This window comes from Hyperolius riggenbachi, chromosome 8 (genome assembly GCF_040937935.1).
Source record: "Hyperolius riggenbachi isolate aHypRig1 chromosome 8, aHypRig1.pri, whole genome shotgun sequence".
Lineage (NCBI taxonomy): Eukaryota > Metazoa > Chordata > Amphibia > Anura > Hyperoliidae > Hyperolius > Hyperolius riggenbachi.
The window spans coordinates 52,733,361-52,756,638 of NC_090653.1; the positions used below are offsets into that span (position 1 = coordinate 52,733,361).

At 45.4% G+C, this 23,278-nt stretch overlaps 1 protein-coding gene across 1 annotated transcript in view; it reads left to right on the top strand.

Moving 5' to 3' along the window:
- Positions 1 to 23,278, top strand: part of FLOT1 (flotillin 1) — a 39,216-nt gene that overhangs the window by 4,463 nt on the left and 11,475 nt on the right. Inside the window, exons 2-7 of the mRNA XM_068250428.1 lie at positions 10,653 to 10,698; positions 13,365 to 13,440; positions 13,522 to 13,612; positions 15,336 to 15,479; positions 19,997 to 20,116; positions 20,191 to 20,286. Of these exons, the coding sequence (XP_068106529.1) occupies positions 10,653 to 10,698; positions 13,365 to 13,440; positions 13,522 to 13,612; positions 15,336 to 15,479; positions 19,997 to 20,116; positions 20,191 to 20,286 (573 nt within the window). The remainder of the gene's footprint in view (positions 1 to 10,652; positions 10,699 to 13,364; positions 13,441 to 13,521; positions 13,613 to 15,335; positions 15,480 to 19,996; positions 20,117 to 20,190; positions 20,287 to 23,278) is intronic.

Sequence of the window (23,278 nt, forward strand, 5' to 3'; positions counted from 1 at the left end):
AGATTATAAAGGAGGAAAAAAATAACTAAATAAAAGTCGGACACAAAATGAAAAAATGCATTTTATTTCCAAATAGTTTATTGTCATCATACATTGTACTAGAATTGAAATTTAAATGGTAAAATAACCAGGGCAAATGGAAAAGTAAAATGTGTGGGTTTAACTTACAGTTTTCAGATATAATGGCTGAAAACTGGGAAATAATGACTTTTTTCATTTTTTTACCCCTTGCTCCCTTTAAAATGCATAGAAAATAATATAATTTTTAGCAAAAAGTACCACCCAAAGAAAGCCTAATTGGTGGCGGAAAAACAAGGTATACTGTAGATCATTTATGTATGATAAGTAGTGATAAAGTTATTGGCAAACGAATGGGAGGAGTGTGAAATGTAGAAAATTGTTCTGTTTTTTTAGGGGGAAAACCCCAGGGACGCGAAGTGGTTAATTTCCTGTACCAAAAGCATTACAATTTCTTTTAAGCATTCCTTTATATTGTAAGTATCTATCTTTGCAAACCGCTTACAAGCTGCCCGTAACCATGCATACAATATTTAAAAAGGCACTTTTTTATGATTTTTTTTGTTTATACTTTGTTTGCTGCTATGGCCAGTAGTGCTGCCCATAGCTTTTTTACACAGATGTTTTTGTATTGGATTCAATACAAAAAAAAATTGCATCTGTCTCCTGAATTGATGGCGCTGTGTGCGCCTGACACAAGAGGGCGCGCGCAGCGTCCTAAGAGGGAGACTCAATCGCAGAGGGACAGGAAGCGGAAGGAGGAAGAATAAAATGGAGATCGTCGCGGGGAATCGCTGCTAAGAAGATGGGAATGCGTGCACAGGGAAGCCGCGAGGTGTCGGCGAGGGATAGCGAACGCCAGCGATGCCACAGGTGAGTGTAACACCTGACTTGTCCTTACCGATTTTAGCTACTTTTTTTAAGGGCCAGTCAGGCTCGTCCATACCATACTGTTAGGGAGATTACAATTGCCAAGGCTTAAAAAAAATGTTCTATGTGATGCGCTTTTGAGTCCTACAGGAGAGAAACACTTTACAAATGTTTTGTTTTTTGTAACGTCCAAGGCAAAAAGCATTTTTCATGGAGTTTTTATTTTAAAGGAAACCGCATCCTCTTTTTCCACTGTTGTTGGACATTGCTATGCTGCACCATCCATACTTCTGTACTAACCCCCCCCCATCTCCGCATTATTCACTATGGGGCATCAATGTATTTGAGCACTGCGGATAACCTCAGCAGGGAGGGCTATTCTCAGTTCAGCCACTTCCCTGTATTAGGACCCATTCACACAACCATCAAAACCGCTGTGTTTCCCGGGACGCAAAAAAGCAAAATTGCACAGTGAAAGCATCCTGTGCTATTATTAGGATGCGCTCACACGGTCAATCGGAATGCAAACAACACGCACAGATGGGACCGCAAATGCCAAGTACCGACCAGCTGCATTGTTTTTTTTTTGTTTTTTTTTGGCAACCTTATCGCGATTATGTCGCAGATTGGAAGCAATGGAAGCCTCTGGGAATGTTCATACTAGGCTGAGCTCCACATAGAAAACGCTAACTCGTCCCATGGATTTGGTTCTGCCGCAGCAGTTCGGTCCACAGGGGGTCAGAGACCAGAAGAAGCATGGGGCCTCTCATTGGTTTGCAAAAGACCTATGGAAATCCTGCTGTAACAGGGAAAATTCTCATGGTGGACCAATAAGAATCCTTCCTGTTGCTAGGTAGGGTTCACATTCATATTATTTATTTATTTATTTTACAATCCATCAAGGGAGCTTCATGCTTCTTTTGGTCTCCGATCGGTTTCGGGATGGGCAGGAACAGCGCTGATGGGTGGCAACACAAACGCAGCAGATGGAAACGGCAGGTATTGTGAGCGAAACGTTGCTGATGCACTTACCGCACCGTTTCCGTATCTGTTACTAGGCAGCGTTAACCAGGCCTAATGAATGACTGGAAGAGCAGGAGTGTGTGTGTGGGGGGGGGGGGAATGTAATGAGGGGGGAGGAGTTTGGACCCAGCTGGTATTGGAGCCGGGCACTACAGCACTGGGCAGCCCACTCAGCAGTGTGTGATCTCATCAGTGATTTTATTTACATCAAACAAAGCAATACCTGAAATGTAAAGCTAGAAAAACTTGCTGTGGGTTATGGATTCCATTTTTTTTATGTGAGATTATTAAAATCCCTGGCCATGGTTTTGAAAACACAGCCAAAGGAAGTCCGTTTTCAGCAGGAGACATTTAACCGTACATTGTAAGCCATTTCCTGATGTTGGTTTGGCATTGTAGCGAGTGAAATCGTGACACAATCCTGTGAAGCAAAGTAAACCTGTAAAAGCCTGAGGGCTCGTTTCCACTATCGCGAATCCGCATGCATCCAACGCATGCGGATTCGCACATGTAATGCAAGTGGATGGGCCTGTTTCCACTGTAGCGTTGTTGAGGTGCGTTTTTTTTCAACGGTGAAAAAACGCACAAAAGAGCCGCCGAATTCGCCTGCGAGTGGAATGCATGCGAATCGCATGCAATGTATTTAATAGGGAAGTCGCATGCGGTTTCCCCATGCGTTTTTTGCCGCGAATTCGCATAGGTACCAATGTAAATTTACACAGGCAGTGACATGGTTAAAATCGCATAAACCCTCACCTATGCGAATTCGCGGCAAAAGACGCATGGGGAATCGCATCCGCATGCAATTTCATCAGCGGTGGAATCCAGGCGATTCCGCACCGCAATAGTGGAAACGAGCCCTGATACATATTGCTTTCTTATGCCTGGCACCATTTGGTTTAGGGCTTGTTCACATTTAGAGCCATTTTGCTTTTTTTAAGCATTTTTTTTCTTTCTAAATATCCTTTTATAAGTGCTTCTGCAATGTTGCTGTATGTGAGTATGTTCACATGAGAGATGAGCTTTCTATCCAAACGCAAACGCGGCTCTTTCACCATTTTCAGAGCATTTGCGATTCACTAGAAAAGATAGGAAAATTGCTAAGTGCTTTAAAAGCGATTTCCCGAGCGCTTTCAAGGAGAAAATCAATTGTATATATTCATTTCCGGGGCAAAGGGTTCACTTCCTGACTAACGTCAGGAAGTGAAAAAAAAAATCTCTACACAAAAGCACATAGAAAAGTTATTTTCTTAGAAAAGCACTTTCAAAATTGCTCAATAAATCGCTCAGCACTGGCGATAGCACTGGTGATTTTCAATGTGAACAAGGCCGTATACAACGTGCACACCACTTTGGATGTGCAATCTATCTTTTGTTGTGACACAGTAAAACAAACTACATGTTTCATTTGAAAGCTGCTGGTGCAGTGACGGCCTCTTTCGGCCTATCGTGTTTGACTGCCTAGTGCAGCCAAACGAGTGCATGACAGTAAAAAGTTAAACTCTCCTGTTCCAAACGGCTTCTTCTCTTCCTCCACCAGCAGCTCGGAACTTTCGACTGGTCTTCTGGTTCCCGGTCACATGATATGACGTGATCCGTATCCCGGAGACCATGTCAGCGTTACAGCGCGACTCTGTGATGGAAGAGAGTTTTCCTTCACCCTTCTTCCACCACCGAGTGGCGCTGTAACACTGACAAGGTCTCCTGGATCTAGATCACGTCATATCATATGATCGGAACTAAGAAGACATGGCTGGATTACATTCCCGCAGCAGTGGAGGAAGAAGAAGCTGATCCAGCCATCCAGAGAGGTAACTATGAAAGCTGGCTGCTGCTGCTCCATGCATACTACGTCTAGCTTGCTAGGCTGAGGAAGGCGTACTTTCCCAGCGGCAGGAAAAATTCGGCCCTGCACCCAAATAAAGTTTTACTTTATTTGGCTGCTAAATGGTTAAAACCATGAAAACTGAAATTGTGTGCTAAGGTATTCTCAACCCCAAAATAAAGGTTTTGTAGAGTTATCTCTTGCTGCTGCTAAGCTGGACATACATCTAGCGGTATTGCAGCCTGATCTACCATCTGATTTAACCATCCTGATCCTCCATCCAATCAGAATCCAAAAATTTGTATAGCGCTTTTCTCCTGTCGGACTCAAAGTGCTCAAGAGCTGCAGCCACTGTACGCACTCAAGAGACCACCCTGCAGTGTTAGGGTTTGTTCACACTGCAGGCGTTTTTGTTATATTAAGTGCAGGTGATTTTTCAAAATCGCCCTGAAAGCGTTTACACAATGATTCTCTATGAGATGGTTCATATCTAAGCGGTTTGTTTCCGATCCATTTAGATAAGCGGTGCTTGAGCCATTTTTGAGGCAATTTCGCCTCAATAGAAGGTATCGGAAAAACGCTCACAAAACCGCTTTGTGGAGCGATTGCATTCGCGTTTTTAAGAATAAATACATTGTATTCTTTTCCGGATCAAAGCGTTCACTTCCTGACTTGCATCAGGGAGTGAATGACCAAAACGCTCAGGAAAAACGTGTCGGAAACCGCTAACCACAAAAAAAGAATCGCCCACCCAAGCGCTCGCTGGGAATCGGAAAGAAAAAAAACTCCTCAAAATAAGCCCATCGCGGGCGGACATGCGAGCCGAAGGCAATGTGAACAAGGCCTCAGGGAGTCTTGCCTTGAACTTCTTACTGAATACTGACCCTAGCCAGGAAATCCCATGTCAAAGGCAGTGCCCCTAACCAGTACACTAATTGATAATTTTATAGAATTGGATGAAAATCTGTGCCACAATTTGCATGGCCGATTTGTGCAATTTCAGGGCAAAATCGACCGAATGTATCAATCAAGCAAGCTGAAAAATCTCAGTCCAACATTTTCAGTCTGGTGCGGGCAGTAACGGCGTGTGATGTTGCAATGACCAATGCGCGCAACGGACCCCTGGCCGCTGACCACCCAAATGTAAATATGTGCCGTATTTTTCCCATTTTTGTATCAGCATCAGTGCTTAGATTGTAAAGGGGCGGGGCTCGGACTGTAATTTGAGAATATCACAACCTACAGCTCAGGAAGTCAGTGAGCCACCTTATAAGGTGCTTCCAAGGGGGATTTATGTGACGTTGGGTAGTCAAGGAACTTGTACACAGATAAACACAAGTGCTGGCAGCAATTGTGGCCCAGAACTAGGAGAATACTTGTTCTTGTAGTGGTTCTTTAACCCTTAGACTATAATCTATAGGTGTTGTGTGTTTTCACATAAGCCACGTAGGTCTAAAAGCATTTTAGGGCAAATCTACTTCCACCTGCCGTGGACTTCTATAGGCCTTTGTTTCTCCATATTCCTGTGCCGCGGAGGTCTAAAATGCATCTGAAAAAGTAGCATGAGCATGACTGAAATCCCATGCTTTTAGTGTAATGCATCATTGTACTGAATTGTAGACCTCGTCATTTGGCAAATCCATTTTGTTTAGTAAATGATGAAATATTTTGCTGTGCACATAGCAGTACTGTACAGTGTTGCATTTCTGTGTGGATAATGTAACTCTATTTCCTCTCTGACATTGTTGTAGAACGAGACAAGCTTGTTAATGTTACTGATATGTTGGTGGATCTGTCAGGCGCTGTGCCAGTGGCGGATGCACACGGCAGGCTGGAGCCAGCTTGGTACAGCACAAACGCCTCTAGCTGCATGAAGATACAGCCTGTGTTTTGTAAGCAGAAGATTACAAAATCCACATTCCCTTTTACTTTAAAGGGGTTCTGTGGTATTGTGAAAATCAAACGAGCTGACACTTACCTGGAGCTTCTATCAGCCCCCTGCAGCGGTAATGTCCCACGCCATCCTCTCCTAATGCGCCGTTCCCTGCTGCCGGTCCCGGTGTTATCACTCGAGTGATTACACTTCGGCTGCGGGCGTGCTCGCTCCCGCGCACGTCATCGGGAGCTTACTGCGCAGTACAAGAAATCTTTGTACTGTGCCTGCGCAGTAAGCTCTCGATGACGCGAGCGGGAGCGAGCATTATTCATCTGTTTACACGAATATTGGACCGGTGGCGGGGAACGGGTGAGGAAGGGGACAGCGTGGGACATGACAGCTGCAGTGGGCTGATAGAAGCCCCAGGTAAGTGTCAGCCTGTTTGATTTTTACAATACCACAAAATCCCTTTAAAGGGAATCTGTAAGAAAGTCCCTGGGGGGTACTTACCTCGGGAAGGGAAAGCCTCTGGATCCTAATGAGGCTTCTCCCGTCATCTTCAGCCTCAGGGATCCAGCGCTGGCAGCCTCACCTAAGGCTCTCCCTCAAGCTAATTTATTATACTGCGGAAGTACAGTGGGTAGCATTGTTGGAAGTGACACGAGCTGTGGAACGTGAGCAGGTGAGTCATTGCTTTCCCCGCTCACTGCCTGATAGAAATGCTGGTCAGTTATCTGGATGGGGCGCGCAGACGGTGCACCGTATACCGCGGCAACCCTACTTGCGTCCCCCGTGTTTGCACAGTACGGACTCATTCCTCTTTAGAACTACTCAGGAAAGCAAGTGCTGAAGCTTTCAGGAGGAGTCATGAAGAAGTGTTTGACCAGCTGGTCAAATCACTTAAACAGGGGCGGAGCGGTGGAATGAGGTCGCGGAGAGAGGACTGGGAAGTGTCTCTTGAGGGCCAGTGCACACCAAAAAGCGCTAGCATAATCGCAAACGCTCAGTGCTTTTTCAAGGTGTTTCTAGGCATGTGGCTAGCTAACTTCTATGTATACCTAGCGATTTTTGGAGTGTTTCGGTGTAGCTTTTTTTTTTTTTTTTTTTTTTTTTAGATACAGTACAACTGCTGGTGTACTGGTTATGTACAAAAAAGCTTGAAAAATTTCTCTGTTCTAGCGCTTTTCAGAGCGATTTTTCTACTTTCCTATACTTAAAGGGAACCTTAACAGTGGGCCCAAATAAAAATTCACTTACCTGGGGCTTTCCCAAGCCTCCTGCAGCCGTCCTGTGTCCGCGCCAGTCCTTCGGTGCCCTCCGGTCTCCCTCCGCGGCTGTTTCGTTTTCGACTGCCAGTCGTCCTCCGGCAAAGCGTCCTCTTCTTCCGCATTCCCCGTCGTAAAGCGCGTCTGCAAGACGCGTCATGCGGGACGCGCTTTACGGCTCTTTACGGCAGGGAATGCTGAAGAAGAGGACGCTTTGCCGGAGGACAACTGGCAGTCGGACGAAAACTAAACTTAGCCGCGGAGGGAGACCGGAGGGCAGCAAATGACCGGCGTGGGCACAGGAGGCTTGGGAAAGCCCCAGGTAAGTGAAATTTTTTTTTTTGGGCCCACAGTTAAGGTTTCCTTTAGCATTGAGGCTGAATCGCCTCACAAATCAGCAGAAATGCTGCAGGATCTGCGTTTGCTTTTGGGAAAAAAGCTCATCGCTCTGGTGTGATCCATCCCATTCAAATGCGTTAGCCAAGCGCTTTTTAAAGTGTACCTTTTTAGTAAAATAATAATAATAAAGGCGAAAATAAATAAGGCGAAAATAATACTAATAAAAAAAATCTACTTGCCTAAGAGGGAAACCTCTGGATCCTGCAGAGGCTTCCCATAACCTCCTGGCCCCCTGCGTTAATGTGCACAGACCTCCCCCTTGAAGCATGCAAAAATAAAAAAAAAATCCAACAAGAGCTTGTCAGACTTCTGATCGCGGTCGCGCTCCTCTTCATGCACGAGTGTGGCCGTACTATGCGAGTATGGCCGCTCCTGCACAGTAAGACAGAGCCGCAAGCAATGAAGAGGAGCGACTTTGCAATCTTCTGAGGATCCCAGGTAACTGAAGTGGTCTCCAGGGGGTCACAGGAAGCTTCTGAAAGATCCAGAAGTTTCCCTCTCTTCAGGGAAGTATTTTGTTTTTTCACCTTAAAAGGAACCTGAAGTGAGAGTTCTATGGAGGCTGACAACTTTCTTTCTTTTTATGCAATACCAGTTGCCTGGCTATCCCGCTGATCCTCTGCCTCTAATACATTTAGCCATAGACCCTGAACAAGCATGCAACAGGTGTTTCTGACATTTTTTTATCAGATCTGACAAGATTAGATGCATGATTGTTTCTGGTGTTATTCAGACACTACTGCAGCTAAATAGATCAGCCATGCTGCCAGGCAACTGGTATTGTTTAAAAGGAAATAAATATGGCAGCCTCCATATAATTCTTGCTTCAGGTTCCCTTTAAGGTCACCTCCGGTTTACTTTAAGCTCAGTTCTGCACATATCCATCCTGCCCTGGCTTAGCAGCTCGCAAGAGGAGAGTGTCTGCTCTGCAAGTATTATATGTCTAGTATTTGTCGCGCCTGGCTTCTGGACAGCATAATATATCTGTCAGGTCAGTTGAGGTCTCCTTCAGATTAGGAGCTTCTTTCACCCATTACAGGTCGGAGTACAACTGAGAAGACGGCACTGGCCGAGATTACAATAAATCGCGCAGGAATTGCTCACCGTAAATGCTCTAATCACCTGAAATTGCTGCTTTACAAAGAGAAAAACATGTTTGAATATGCGCTTTACTTTCTTCTTATGGCAAAGCAAACAAAGACAAACACTTATATAGCGCTTTTCTCCTGACGGACTCCTAAGCGCCAGAGCAGCAGCCACTAGGATGCGCTCTATAGGCAGTAGCAGTGTTAGGGAGACTTGCCTAAGGTCTCCTGCTGAATAGGTGCTTGCTTACTGAACAGGCAGAGCCGAGATTCCAACCCTGGTCTCCTGTGTCAGAGGCAGAGCCCTTAACCATTACACTATCCAGCCACACGCCATAACATAATTGGACCGTTTTTTGTTTTTTTTTTCTCATTGCTGCTATTATGAGTAATATGTATTTATAAAGTGTATTAGTATTGTGCAGTGAATAACGGGGGCTGCAAATTGCAGGCCTCCATGTCTAAGTAGTACAAACCGGCTCGGTTCCACTTAAATGGATGCAAGACGGCTAGGTAAAAGCGCATGCACTCGGGATGCACTGCTTCTGTCGCATGTCCGCTCCCTCATCTCATTACCTGCCGTTTTGCATCCACTTCGCTGCCACTGCCACTCACTCCGGTGGGTAGCCGGTATACACAGACCGGAGGCTGGCAGGAGTCCATGCCATTAAGGCATCTGAAAATTTGGGTGCAGGGCAAAGCTGAAAAATTGCTCATCCTGCTTCTTCAGTCCCGGCGGCTTTAATTACTATTTCCCCCCTCTGGGCCACCGTAAACTCAGGGGTAAGATGTAATTCGACTGCCAGCCACTGCTGGCGGCAGAATTACACTGTTTTTATAGTAATTTGGACTTTTGACGGTGCCCAAATTACTGTCTGAGTGCTGCTATAGCAGTAAATTACATTACGGCCTATGACAGCTTATGGTGTGCCCAAATTTCCTGCCCCGTTTTTGTCTCAGGCAGGAGCATGGGGCTTCCCATTACAATAGACCAATTCTCCCTAGCAACAGGGAGGGTTTTCATTGGTCTACCATGAACCAATAATAATCCTTCCTGTTGCTAAGGAGGATTCCCATTGGTCATTTGCAATCCACTGGCGAGCCCCATGCTTCTGCCAGGTTCTGGTCTGTGTCCAGCTTCTCTTGCAGTGGAATGAGCGTCTGGTACCAGCGGCAGCGGTGGAAACCATGGGATAGATGGGCATTTTGCATGCAGCGACCAGCCTAGTGAGAAGGGACACTGTCCAATCTAAATCTTCTCTGGTGTCCGCAGAGGAAGCAGTACACAAGTGTTATTAGTAACTTTAGTTGAACTCGATGGATTGAGAAATAGTCATGTGATGTAGAGTCATACGGAGTCCAGAAAGTTACGTGTTAGTCATAAAGTCAAAGAGGGAAAGCGCAACTGCTCTGATGATGTCATGGGAAGAATAGCTGAAAGCTGGAGCTGGCACCCAGCTCACGTAGTGTAGCCATAGCCAGCGCCTTCATGATATACCTGGCACTAATAGGCCGAAGCAGCTCAACACTGTGTGCAGCCTGACGCCTGGTATCGGTGCAGCAATGCTGTAGTCCGTGTACCTGTAGTTACGCAAGCACCAAATTGCGTATGTAATTGCAGGAGCCTGGAGCGTTTCTCTACATTCCCCCCACCCCCACCCACCCCCCTTTCCTCAGGATTCCTGGCAGAATTGTGTTGCATGCTGGGACAACTACGGTAATACGCAGAATCTTAGATGGAAACAAAATTGCAGAAAAATATCATGCATTTGCTGGTTTTTTGTTTGTTTGTTTTTTCATGCGTTTGCATTTTTGTTATATTGTATTTTTCATGCGATATTTATTTTTAATGATGGGCTGAATTTTATGTAGCAGCCCATGCATCAAACATTTTAAACAATGTAGAGGTGTAGCTGAGTAATACTGTTGTATACATGTTGTGGGTGCAATATGGTCTTTTGGACACGACCTTGTGCTCTATGTGTGTAATAGTATGAGTGCTGAGTGTGAAACGACGCTGCAGCGCCATATTTGTGTTTTTTAATCCTACAGTGTTAATGTTTTTCAATAAAATCATTGAGGTTTATTATAGCCAGATATTGAACTGACTCGCTGTATAATTGAATACGTTTGATAGCCTATGCATTAGATAATGTGATTTTTATTAATAATTATAGTGGCAACCAATCCCATTAGCGCAAACCAGGTACTATTAGAACAATATGGCCTTTAGTTTGGGTGCTCTTTAAACTGTGCTTACTGCTGCTGACTTGTGGACTTTCCCCGTACAGATGGTGTTCTACACGTGTGGACCAAATGAAGCCATGGTTGTGTCAGGTAAAGTCCCAATACTTCTTCTCAGTCTGTTGGCTGCAGTGTCACAGCTAGACTTTGTTTCCCAGTAATGCAGACCTGCGCAATAGAAACTGATCACATGATGAGAAAATAAACAGTCGCTGGTTATGAAACTGCATATGTTAACATTCTGTACAAATTGAAGCTGTTTGCCATTCTGCTTTCCTTATACTGTATATTAGGAAATTGCCAGCAAATCTATGGATGGGTGCTGCACATGTCTGGATAATTGTAATGTTCTTAAAGTGAACCCGAGGTGAGTGATATGTAGGCTACCATTTTTATTTCCAGTTAACCTCCTGAGCATTACGCCGTTATTTTTTGCTAAATTAATAAAATAATTGTTCCAAATGAGTGTAAATCCTTTAGCTAGCACTGGACTAGCTAGTGAAGGTGTTGGGCACTCCCCGATTTCCTACTCCTCCCCCCCCCCCCCCCGTTTATACATTACATTAACCCCCCCCCCCGGATCCAGCGAACGGCGTGGATCCAGCGAACGGCGCAGCCTCCCCAGACAGCTCCGGTCTTCACTATGGGGAAAGAGGTTAAACAATACCAGTTGCCTGGCAGTGCTGCTGATCTATTTGGCTGCAGGAGTGTCTGAATAACACCAGAAACAAGCATGTAGCTAGTCTTGTCATATCTGACAATAATGTCAGAGCACCTGATCTGCTGCATGCTTGTTCAGGGTCTGTGGCTAAAAGTATTAGAGGCAGAGGATGGCAGCCTCCATATCACTCTCACCTTGGGCTCACTTTAAAATGTATGATTTTCTTTTTAATCTTCAACTAGTTAAGAAATGTAGAACCTGACAATAAGCTCATCATTTTATTTGCCCACCATGGCAACTGCATACTGTGTGATTTAAGGCTGTTCGAAATCAGAACCGCAGCAGTCGGCAAGTAGTATCAGAGGGAAGTGAACAATGGCAGTGTACATATTCCCATCAGTTTATTTAAGGCCCTTACACAGGCTAGATTGAAGTAGGCTGTGGTGGCCGATAACTGCCTCAGCCGATATCCAGTGTGTGTACAGTAGCCCTTGACTGCCTCATACATGCAAAAGGTGCCGGGAAATCTGGCCGATAAATGGCTCATTGTACTCCTGCAGAAGTCCCTGCGGTGTTAATTACAATTCCCCCTTCAGGCCGCCATGGACTCGGGGAAAGAAGTAATTCAGCTGCCAGCTATAGTTTTTTTTTTTTTTTTTTTTTTTTTTTTATAGTAATTTGAGCTTGGGCTTTTAACGCCCAAATTACTGTCTGAGCGCCATAATTCACATTATGGGGCGGGGGGAGGCCTGTATCCTCCTCCTCTTCGGTTTGCTTTAGGGCTCTTTCACACAGGTGCAATAATTATGCCGCACCCCACCGCAGGGCAATGAAAGTCTATGGGGACTTTCATACTGCCGGGGTATGGTGCGATGCGACGGAAGTAATTTTTTCACCGCATCACGATGCTTGGATAGATCTACATTACTGCTTGGTTATGCGTCAACCTGTGGCGAAGTGCTGCAGACCGGAAGGCATGCAAGTCTATGGCGATGCAGGGATTTAGAAAATGGCACATGCGCGGAGGCGTATTTTTTACAATACAGTTCGTGCACTTCCGTATTTCCGAAACAGGAAGTAAGAGCAAGCGAGCATCACTTCCTGTTTGGCTGTCGGCCAGAAGATTACCGCGTATTAACGCTGTAATCCCCGAAGGCCTGTTTTGTGCGCTGCGATCCCCAGTGTGAAACCGGCCTTGAGCAGCAGAAAGTCTAGAACTAGTCCTGCTGGTAAGGCTGTTGCCTTTGTAAAGCAGGATTTGAACCTTTGACCAGGGTTGGGATACCTGCTCAAGCCAGTAGGTAAAACAGTAAGGAGTATTTGGGCAAGGCTCCCTAATGATCACAGACGCCTATAGAGCACACCCTCCATGTAGCTCTGGTGCTTTGAGTCTGCCAGCAGAAAAGCACAATATAAATGTTCTGTGTCTTGTCTACTTTGGCTAAACATAGCCTATGAGGCAATCTAGCCATCTGTCATCTGATTATTCAGCTGCTTCCAAACCGCGTTAGTTGAAATCTACATCCTGCAGGTAGCTGCGTGGCTCTGACAGGACGTAGATTTCAACTAGTCCGCCACGCGCTACCGACGATCTCGCCACTCTCACTGTCACAGTTCACTTGCCCTTCCGTTTCTATGACAGCAGAGCTCTGTGAGCTGGTCAGGAGCCGCTTTCATTGGCACCTGACAGTGTGATCACTGTCCAGCCAATCACATTGGCTCACAACGACTCCTGACCGGTGCACAGAGCTCTGCTACGACGGCAGGGCGAGAGAACTGCAGCGGGGAGGGAGCGGTGAGATTGGCGGTAGCGGTGGGTATGTGCGGTGATTCGTCGGGAGGTGCCGTTTTTTGGTACCAGCAGTCTCTGGTCTTTAAGGGGCCAGAGGCTGCTGGTACGCAAGGGGTTAAACAAAATCTAGTGAAATTATTAGAGGTAAAACTAGCCAGAGTCAAAGATGACATAATTAAGGATGTTCAGGATGTTTCCCTGGCCTTTGAGATGAGTATACCCAGAGAGGAAGGAGAAAGAGTTTGTAGGGGTGGTGACTTATTTAGAGTCATTTAATTCCTATACTTTTCTGTTACTGCTTTGCAGGATTCTGTCGCAGCCCCCCGGTAATGATTGCAGGTGGGCGGGTGTTTGTCCTCCCCTGTGTACAGCAGATTCAGAGGTAAGACGCTACCACATCCTGTCTCTGACTCTATACAGTGATAGACTCTGCATATATAATTCATGTGATTTGGCTCTTTAGGATCTCCCTGAATACACTGACCCTGAATGTGAAGAGTGAGAAGGTCTATACCCGCCATGGAGTTCCCATCTCTGTCACTGGCATCGCTCAGGTAAGTCCAGGCAGAAAATCTTACAGCTGGGCTCCAGGTTCAAAAACTGATGATTCATACCTGGGCTAAGTATCAGCTGAAACGGTCATTCCTGAATTGCTTCATGTGTCAGTTTATCCCCATTTCATGTACACAGGAGCTCTCTGTGAAGAGAGATTGGTGGAACCCAATGGCTTCAGTATTCAAAGCATTACCGCATGATTTTAAGGAAAATGTAGTGAAATGTCAATTCACTAAAGCTGTTACCGCTACAGCAAGCTGAAATATCCAACCAGTGAGGTAAATTACCGACTTGTGTGGTAAATACCTCAACACATGTCAATTCACAAAGATGTGAGCATACGTTAAACCCAAGAGTGATGTTCGGTATTTACTTTCCCCTCTGATCTGTCGTAAACTAGCAAATAGCATATGATAGCATTGGCAGACAGCAGAGAGCTAATAGGAAGAGCCTCTCTCTCCTGCTTCTCACCCCATTTGTTGTGATTCACTGGCAGGCAGGATGCCGAAGGAGACATTCAAAGAGGCTTTTCTGCATCACTTTAGATCTGTATAGTGATACACAGAAGAGACCTCTAGTGTACATCTAAAGTAATGCAAGAAGTATTCTCCTCTCTAGCAGGTACAGGACACAGGAAAGGCTGATGCAGACCAGTCCACACAGCCTGCTGCAGAAACCTGCTCCACTGGTGAGACTTCTACATACAGAACAGGGCTTGGTGAAATTGCATTGTTGTGTTCCCAGCATTAGGGTGTTGGTCAGGGGAAGACTGGGAGACCTAGGGACCCGGCAGGCAGTGCGCACAGATTTTCAATATAATTCATGCTGAAATCGATTGAAAATCTGTATACAGTGTGTGTGGAGGGATTTAAACAGGTCTCTCTTTGATCATATAACGATCTGAGAGACATGTATCTGTTGGCCACAGTGACCAGTGTATGGCCACTTGGATGAGAAGAATGTAGCTTACTGCATTTCCCTCACTCTGCTTCTTGGATCTAGTGCCCAAAATCAGCACTTCAAAACCATATGTGCCCCCCCATCTCTAAAAAGAAACATCGGTTTACCGAAGAGTCCAGGTGGTGTAGTGTCTTGTGCCCAAACTGAACAATGAAATACAAGAAAATAGGGCTACTTGCAAGACAGAGTGACCATCTTGTCAACCACTGCAAGGCCCCGTTCACACTACACATGTTTCGGGAACGCGTGCAGGAGGCAGACACGCACGACATCAGAAGTGCATAGACTGCACTATCTGATGTTCACACTGCATGTGTTGCGGACCAGTGCGGTCCGCGAATGCATGCTGCACGCATTTTTTGCCTAAACGTGCAGCAGTACCATTCACTACAGTGAATGGGAATCAGTCACACAACGCATGCAAACGCAGATAGAGTGCGTTCGTGCGCGTTGCGTTCCGATCGCACGGCCATCTGCGTTTGGTAATGTGAACAGGGCCTAAAGGTCGAAGTGTACATTGACCCTGCCTTCAAGTGTATGTAAAATGCAATACATAATTGTAAATATTGACTTGTCTCCAAACTGGTCGTCATCACAACCAACCCACATGTTATTACTGTGCCTTATCAATGTGTTTTATGGGAAACAACCGTTACATTTGGTGACGAAGCACCTAAAAGTGGCCAGCAGAGCGTGAGGAAGCACAAGCCATTCAGCACTGCAAGATCCACAGATTCTTTCTGATTTGTCCATTCCTTGTAGGTGAAGATCCAGGGACAGAACAAGGAGATGCTGGCTGCGGCCTGTCAGATGTTCCTCGGCAAATCCGAGAACGAGGTGGCCCAGATCTCCCTGGAAACCTTGGAAGGTCATCAGCGGGCCATCATGGCTCACATGACTGTAGAGGTAAGCTGTGATTGGAGGGGGGATCTCTTCTACCATCATAGGCACTGTAGGAGAGCATTGACTATGGATTGCAGAACCGAGCACCATTTTTAGCACCCAAGACATCTCAATAGCACATAAAAATGCATATTAATGTCTCATTACTACAAAAAAAATTCAATTCTACCTCTTCTTTTTACATTTAAATATTTGTTGGAGGCTTTTATTGCTCTTCTTCCACGGCCTGCCGTCTGCAGAAAGAACAGGCAGATAAGGATTGCTATAATTGGCAGTAGCAGTGAGCAAACAAAAGCTTTCATCAGCAGGAGGGATGGGGAGAAACTTCAAACAGTTTAGAGAAGTCACACATGATTACCTTCACACCTTCCCCTGGATACATAAGGGCAGAGAGAAGGGGACCTACAGCTATTAGAAACCAGGACAAACTGCAAAAAAAGAAACCTGCTTGGATCCCTTTTAAGCAGGGGTCTCAAACTCGCGGGCCATTTGTGGCCCTCGATACAATATTTTGTGGCCCTCGTCGGCAAAAGCTTCCATATAGTTCGCTTCAGTGCTCCCAAGTAATCTGCCGCATCCCCGCCGCTAAACGTGGGCTGCAGAGCCCCCAAATCGCCCAAGGGGCAATCCGCCGGCATTTCCTGGAAGTGGCAGAGCTTTCAGCTTCAGCTCTGCCCCTCCTGACGTCAATAGCCGCCTCTCCCCGCCCCTCTCTGTGAAGGACTGACTGACGTCAGGAGGGGCTGAGCTGAAGCTGAAAGCTCTTCCCCTTCCAGGAAATGCCGGCGGATTGCCCCTTGGGCGATTTGGGGGCTCTGCAGCCCACGTTTTGTGGCGGAGACGCAGCGGATTACTTGTAATGGGAGCACTGAATCGAACTATAAAGTAAAATAGGCAAAATAGTTTGCTTCAGTGTGAATTTGATTTTGAAATAAAAATCAATGCAGGGGACGGGGGGGGGGGGGGGGGGGGGTGTTCGGGAGCTGCTGATTGTGAAATCCCTTATGCGGCCCAGCCTCATCCTGACTTTGCCTCCTGCGGCCCCCAGGTAAATTGAGTTTGAGACCCCTGCTTTTAAAGAGACACTGAAGCGAAAAAAAAAATGATATAGTGAATTGGTTGTGTAGTATGAATAATTACTAGAAGATTAGCAGCAAATAAAATATTCTCATACTTTTATTTTCAGGTATATAGTGTTTTTTCTAACATTGCATCATTCTCTAATATGTGCAGATTACACAACACTCAGCATTCAAAATGAGTCTTTCAGAGCAGTCTGTGAAGTAATGAAGTCTCCTCTAGCAGAGGAAAAGTAAACAGTACAATAACACTTGAGATAATATAAGTCCGATAACAGCCCTCTCCACTACTAAACTTGGTCGGAGAGTTAATAGCTTTTTTGCATAGAGATAACAACTGGAGTTTCTTAACTCTTCCTGTACTGGAAACAATTAGACTGATGTATCTGATCTTAATGTTTTATTTCTTAGCTGTACTACACATACAAATCATAATATCATAATTTTTTTTTCGCTTCAGTGTCTCTTTAAGTATTACTCCAGTCACATATCTTAACACCCTACCCTGTAGCTCAGCAGTAAATTGGTTTTATACTTGATGATGAGCAACGGATGAATTACGAAAAGGTTTTATTCGGAATTCATTCAGGTAATTGATGTAATTGGCACACCTGAGCGGGGGTGGAGAAGTGCACTAGAGGGTTAAATGTACCCAGGAGCCTTCTGCTTTAATCCATCTCTCTCGGCGTTCTAATTCGCGGTCACGTGACTAACACACTTCCTCTTTCAACCCAAAAGGAGGAAATGCGGTAGTCACGTGCCCGTGGGACGGATTAAAGCAGAAGGCTCCTGGGTGCCCGCTCAGTTGCGCTAATTACCTGGATGATTTCCGAATAAAATTTATTCGGAATTCATCCGTTACTCATCACTAGTCCAAATCCTCATCAAAACGGTCCTAAAGTGTAAATTCCAAAGTGAAATAGGGTCATGAAGCCACGATCACTGTTCTCCCTCTTTTTTTTTTTTTTTTTTTTTTTTTTTATTTATTTATTTATTTTTCACCCAATGCAGCAACATGTGTTTTCTGTATAAAGCAGGAGGGAAGCACTAAGGCAGCTCTGGTGCTGTGAATACTGTAGTTGGCAGTACACTCCTTTTCCTTTCACCCCTCCTTTCTTTGATTGACTGGCTCAGTGTCACATTTGGGCTACTGTAAGAGCCACTTCCCTCCTATGGCACAGTCTATTTGCAAGGCAGAAAACTGCCCGTTTTTTCAGGAGGGGGCTTGGCTAAACAATAGAGCTGTATTTTCTGGCACAAAAAAAGTGTTTCTTAACCCCCCTGGCGGTATGATTATTTCCGGATTTTAGGGTCTTTTTAAAAAGTTTCAGACCCTAAACTCTAAAAAACAAAAACAAACAAAAACAAACAAAAAAAAACCCACATGCTGCCAGAATGCCAGCAGCAGCCCCTTCTCTCACTCACCTCCCTGGACTCCAGCGCTGCAATTTTCCCTCCGTCCTCCGGGTGGCACTGTAACACTTTGGTGAGATCAATGACAGCGATCTCACCAGAGTGATTTCAGAGCCTCCGGGGACAGGAAGGGGAACGGCTATTGACGTCTGGATCCCCCGGGAAGTGAGTAGAAGCTCCCACTGCATGCAATACTCATAGAGTTCCCCACAGCTAGCGAGATTACCGCCAGGGGGGTTAAACATTTAAACACTTAATAGGAATGGGAAGAGCTGTAACAGCCATGGTCCCCCTTGTGAAAGCATTGACTGGAGAAGAGGAGTGGTACATTCTACTGAGTCAGACGAAAATGGCGCTGGACCAGGCTCTGCCATAGACCATAACGGGAATTATGGCTATAGCGGTGCTCAGGAATTAATCTGGGTGCTGTCAAGAGATGGAGCCCAAATTACGATAAAAATAGCATAATTGTATGCCAGCAATACCTGGAGGCCAAATTATGTCTCATTCCACGGTCCACTGTTGCCTGAAGGGGGAATAGTAATTAACGCCACTGGGACTTTTGCAGGAGCAGGGTGAGATGCTTTTTGGCTTCATCCTGCAACTAAACTTTCAGGCGCCTTAATTACATGTACACCTTATCCGATAAGGAGGTCATCCTACTGCTATTTATGACAGTATACCAGCTGGAGGACTCCCTTTTGGTGTCATCAGGAGGGCCAGATTTCTGGAAAGGCCACCAAGGCCCCGGCCTTAGACGGCAGCTGGCCAAGTGGCGGCTGGACATGGAAGAGGGATTGATTGCTGAAAGTGTAATACAAAGGTTGCAAATAAGGAGCAACACATGAAAATAGGGAGCTGCTGGCCAAGGGGCCTGTTTAGAACTGAAGGAGGCTGCTGTACATGAATGTTAGACATGGAAGAGGGGGGTGCTCAAGGAATAGAAGATGGGTGCTGCACATGGAAGGGAAGCTGCAAGAAAATTGGCTTACTGGCGGAAAAAGTATAAATCCGGCCTTGGTCATCAGAGCTTCATGGAAGTTTGAATATGTGTCATGGGATTTTGTGCCTAAAACGTTTGTTGACCTGTGCTTTAACTTACTCTTTTCACTGACTCAGAGAACTACGTTATACAAAATATAGTCTCTTGCCCAAATTTATATCCGCTATTGCTGTACTTTCCCCATGGCTTCCAATGTGCTTTTGAAAGAATGATGAAGCCTACCTCTTCAAAAATGTTCTTTCTGTCTTCTCTATCCTAACCATTCATTGGGTGTTAAGCCAGCCATACAAACGTCGACAATGACCTAATCCTACAACTGATCATTTCCCAATCAGAAATTACAGTTTCCTAATTGGGTTGAGTCCATCTGGTTCACCCAGTTGGTCTAGAGCAGTGATGGCTAACCTTGGCACTCCAGCTGTGGTGAAACTACAAGTCCCATGAGGCATTGCAATACTCTGACAGCTCTAAGCAAAACTCGGGGAGGCAGAGGCATGATGGGATTAGTAGTTTTGTCACAGCTGGAGTGCCAAGGTTAGCCATCACTGGTCTAGAGGAAAGCGAAAAACCCTTACAAGACTTGGCCGACTAGCTCTAAAAGGGGGAAAAATCCTTCCCAACTCCAGATGGCAATCGGATAAAATGCCTAGATATTTTTATTTTTTTATACATAAGCCCAGAGGGGGATACTGATTGCTTGGCAGTTGGAAACAGCTGTTATTTCCCACAATGCAACAAGGCTCACAGACAAACTGTCAGGACCATGGTCATGACATCACACTGGGAGGGGTTTCACCACAATATCAGCCATACAGACCCCTCTGATGATCTATTTGAGAAAAGGTAAAGATTTCTCACGTGAAAGGGGCTATCGGCTACTGATTGGGATGAAGCTCAATCCTTGGTTATAGCTCCTCTTTAAACATTTTTACAGAAGTCCATGAAACTGAGGAGCAGTATAGAGACACTATAAAGTTTCTAGTGCCTCTGGCTTACCTATTCTTTCTCTCCCATCTGTCCATCAGGAGATCTACAAGGACAGGCAGAAGTTCTCTGAGCAGGTCTTCAAAGTGGCCTCCTCTGACCTCGTGAACATGGGGATCAGCGTTGTCAGCTATACACTGAAGGACATTCACGATGATCAGGTAAGAATGGCTGCATGGGAGGCGGAGTGATGGTGGGAAGATATCTGCCCCTCACTGTGTCTTCTCTCCCCTAGGATTACCTCCACTCCCTGGGCAAGGCTCGTACTGCTCAGGTACAAAAGGACGCCAGGATAGGAGAGGCTGTGGCCAAGCGGGACGCTGGAATAAAGGTGACCACTGATGTCTGTTACCAGATATCTGAATCCTCTCTGGGCTGAATACTGAGCAGGGAAGCTCTAAGGGCTCGTTTCCACGATATGCAGCATTTCCCTGCACATTAATTGGGATGGGGGAATCGCACAACGCAAGCAGATTTGTATTTTGTATATAGTAACCCCTACCACCAATCTGTTTTGAGGAGAGATATTACCTTATGACCCTGATAATACAAGATCCTTTTGCAATTTTATACACACACACACCCCCACCCACCACCCCTTTTATACTATGTCTATGTTCCTCCTATGCAGAGCACACTACATCTCCTTGCTCATTTTTGCTTCTCCCCAGCGGCTATTGAATTGGCTGCTAGAGTTCCAGGCTCACTGCAGTCACATGACAGAGCTCAAGGCTCACTGCAGTCACATGACAGAGCTCCAGACTTACTGAGGTCACATGACAGTAAACCTGAAACTTAAACCTCTAGCGGCCAGTTCAGAAGCTTCCAGGGAGAAGCTGAGATGCAAGTTGGTAGCTATGCTTCCACCAACACATTAAAGGTGGCCACTAACGATCCAATGTCTAGCGAAAAATCGTTTGAGCGATCAGAAATTCTGATCGGACGAAAAATCGTTCACTACACCATCAACTAACCAATCATTGCTTCCTATCTATCACGACCAACAAGAAAATCCAAATTTTGGTTAGATGAAAATTCAATCGGACGATTTTTTTTTTTATAATCGTTCATTATCGATTGTGCCCATCAACTGAGATTTACAACCAATCCGATCAGAATTTCTGATCGCTCGAACGATTTTTCGCTAGAAATTGGACCGTTAGTGGTCAGCTTTAGGCTCAGCATCCAATGCGCACTTAGCATGGGGGAATGTGGCTAGTTGGGGGGGGGGGGGGGGGTTATGGGAGGAAGTTGGGATATTAATCTGCAGATCGGTCTATCCATGATGGTATATGATATTCTATTTCCCCTCCGATACTGGAAGTAGACTGTTGAAGGCAGTGAGGTAAAGGGAGGGATGCAATTTATTCCATATACTCTAAAGATAGCATGTTACCTCCTCATAAATTGTCTACAGTTCTATCAGAATTTGCATTCTTTTCCTTTTTGTGCAAAAATCCTTTCTTGAAATTTGGATTACATGACCTGACCTTTTAGTTTTGGGGCAGGGCTGTCTGTATTGCATCATCCTTATGTTAATCCTGCAGGGGGTAAAAGATCGAGGCAAATCTCTCTGAGCAAATGGCAGTCTGTAGCATTGACAGAAAGTGGCCAGTATCTGAGCTTCGGACCAGTTAGTTTAAAACTGATTTGTTTCATCACATCAGGTAATTAAAGAACATTTACACACAAAATCAAGTTCTGCAACTGCGTGTCTACAATGAACAGAGCTAATTTTACTAATGAATGTCATTGCACAATATATTAAAACATCCATTTTCTAGTAATAGCTCCATAAAACTGGGTGGTACGAGGATATAGGCGGATGTACGGTATGTCTCTTAATACTGACTGTCAACAAGCAAGCGTCCAATTACAAGTCCCTATCTAAGGAAAGCATGTGCTGTTTCCCAAATACACGGAATATGTTGGTTCTTTATAAATAAATAGTGATAGTATACACTTTCCACACCAAACTTGCTCTTCCATATCTTTATGGACCTTGCTTTATGCACTGGTCGGCAGTCTTTAAATAGGAAGAGGCCATCCCCAAACTGTTCCTGCAAAGTTTTGAGCATAATATTGTCCAAAATGTCTTGGTATCCCAAAGCGGTCAGAATTTCAAAATGGTCCCACAGCACAATCTCCTCTCTGCCAAACTGTACACTTGGCACAATGTAGTCAGGCAAGTATAGTTTGTTCTGGGACCCGCTAAACCCAGACTCCTCTATTGGATTGCCAGACAGAAGTGTTATCTGTAACTCCAGAGAATTCTGCCAGGCACTAGGATTGTAACCCGGCTTGCTCCGTCTGCCAGTCTCCTAGCAGTCATGGCACTCATAGACTAGCATTAGGTTGCACGTGTGCCTATATACTCCCCAATGTCCCCAATGTGATATTGCGTGGCTGCAATGCACTTTTGTAACTATGGAGTTTCTCTTTTGAAGTGTTCCTAAAGGGAAAAAAAATGTCCCAAATGGGTACTTACTGCAGTAGAGGGAGCCTCTGAATACTGTATATACTCACATATAAGCCTAATATTTCAGCACAAAAAAATGTGCTGAAAAGTTAACCCCTCGGCTTATATGCAAGTCAGTGGAGCAGAACGGATGGTGGAGAAGTTTTTGTTACTGGCAGAGGAGCGTAAGGATCATGTACTAGTGATCCTGCTCTTGCTAGCTCGCTCCCTGCTGTTTCTGTGCTCCCCATCCCTTGCAATATGGTGTGCACAGTGTGCTGCTCAAGACTACCTGCGTCTCCTGGCTTGTGGAGCGCAGCATGCCAGCAACGTGTCAGCTGTGCATTGAACAGGGACACAGCTTTATCATTCTTGGGACACATCTGGTTATGGGGAGAGGTGCTGACATGCATTGGGGGCACATCAAGCTACTGTGGAGGGGCTATACTGGGTAGAGGGATTATATGCGAGTCAATCACTTTTTCCTGGTTTATGAGGGAAAAGTGGGTACCTCGGCTTATACGTGGGTTGGCTTATATGCGAGTATATACGGTAATCCAGAGGCTTTCCCTAATACCCTAGCCTCCACCGATCCAGTGCTTGGAGCACTGCTCAGACAAGTGCTTGCCGAAGAGTCCACGCAACTGCACCATCTGTGAACAAGCATGGCCACACGGCGCAGGATGTCTTGCCCCGGCACAGTAGCATGGAGCCAGTTGTATCCTGCGCAATGTGGCCATGCTCTTTCACGGACAGGAGAATCCAGGTACTTCCCACTATCGAGGTAAGCATCTCAATTTCTCTCCCGTTAATATCACAGGTTTATTTTATGAGGTGATTCTATACTCTGAACAGCAGGATGATC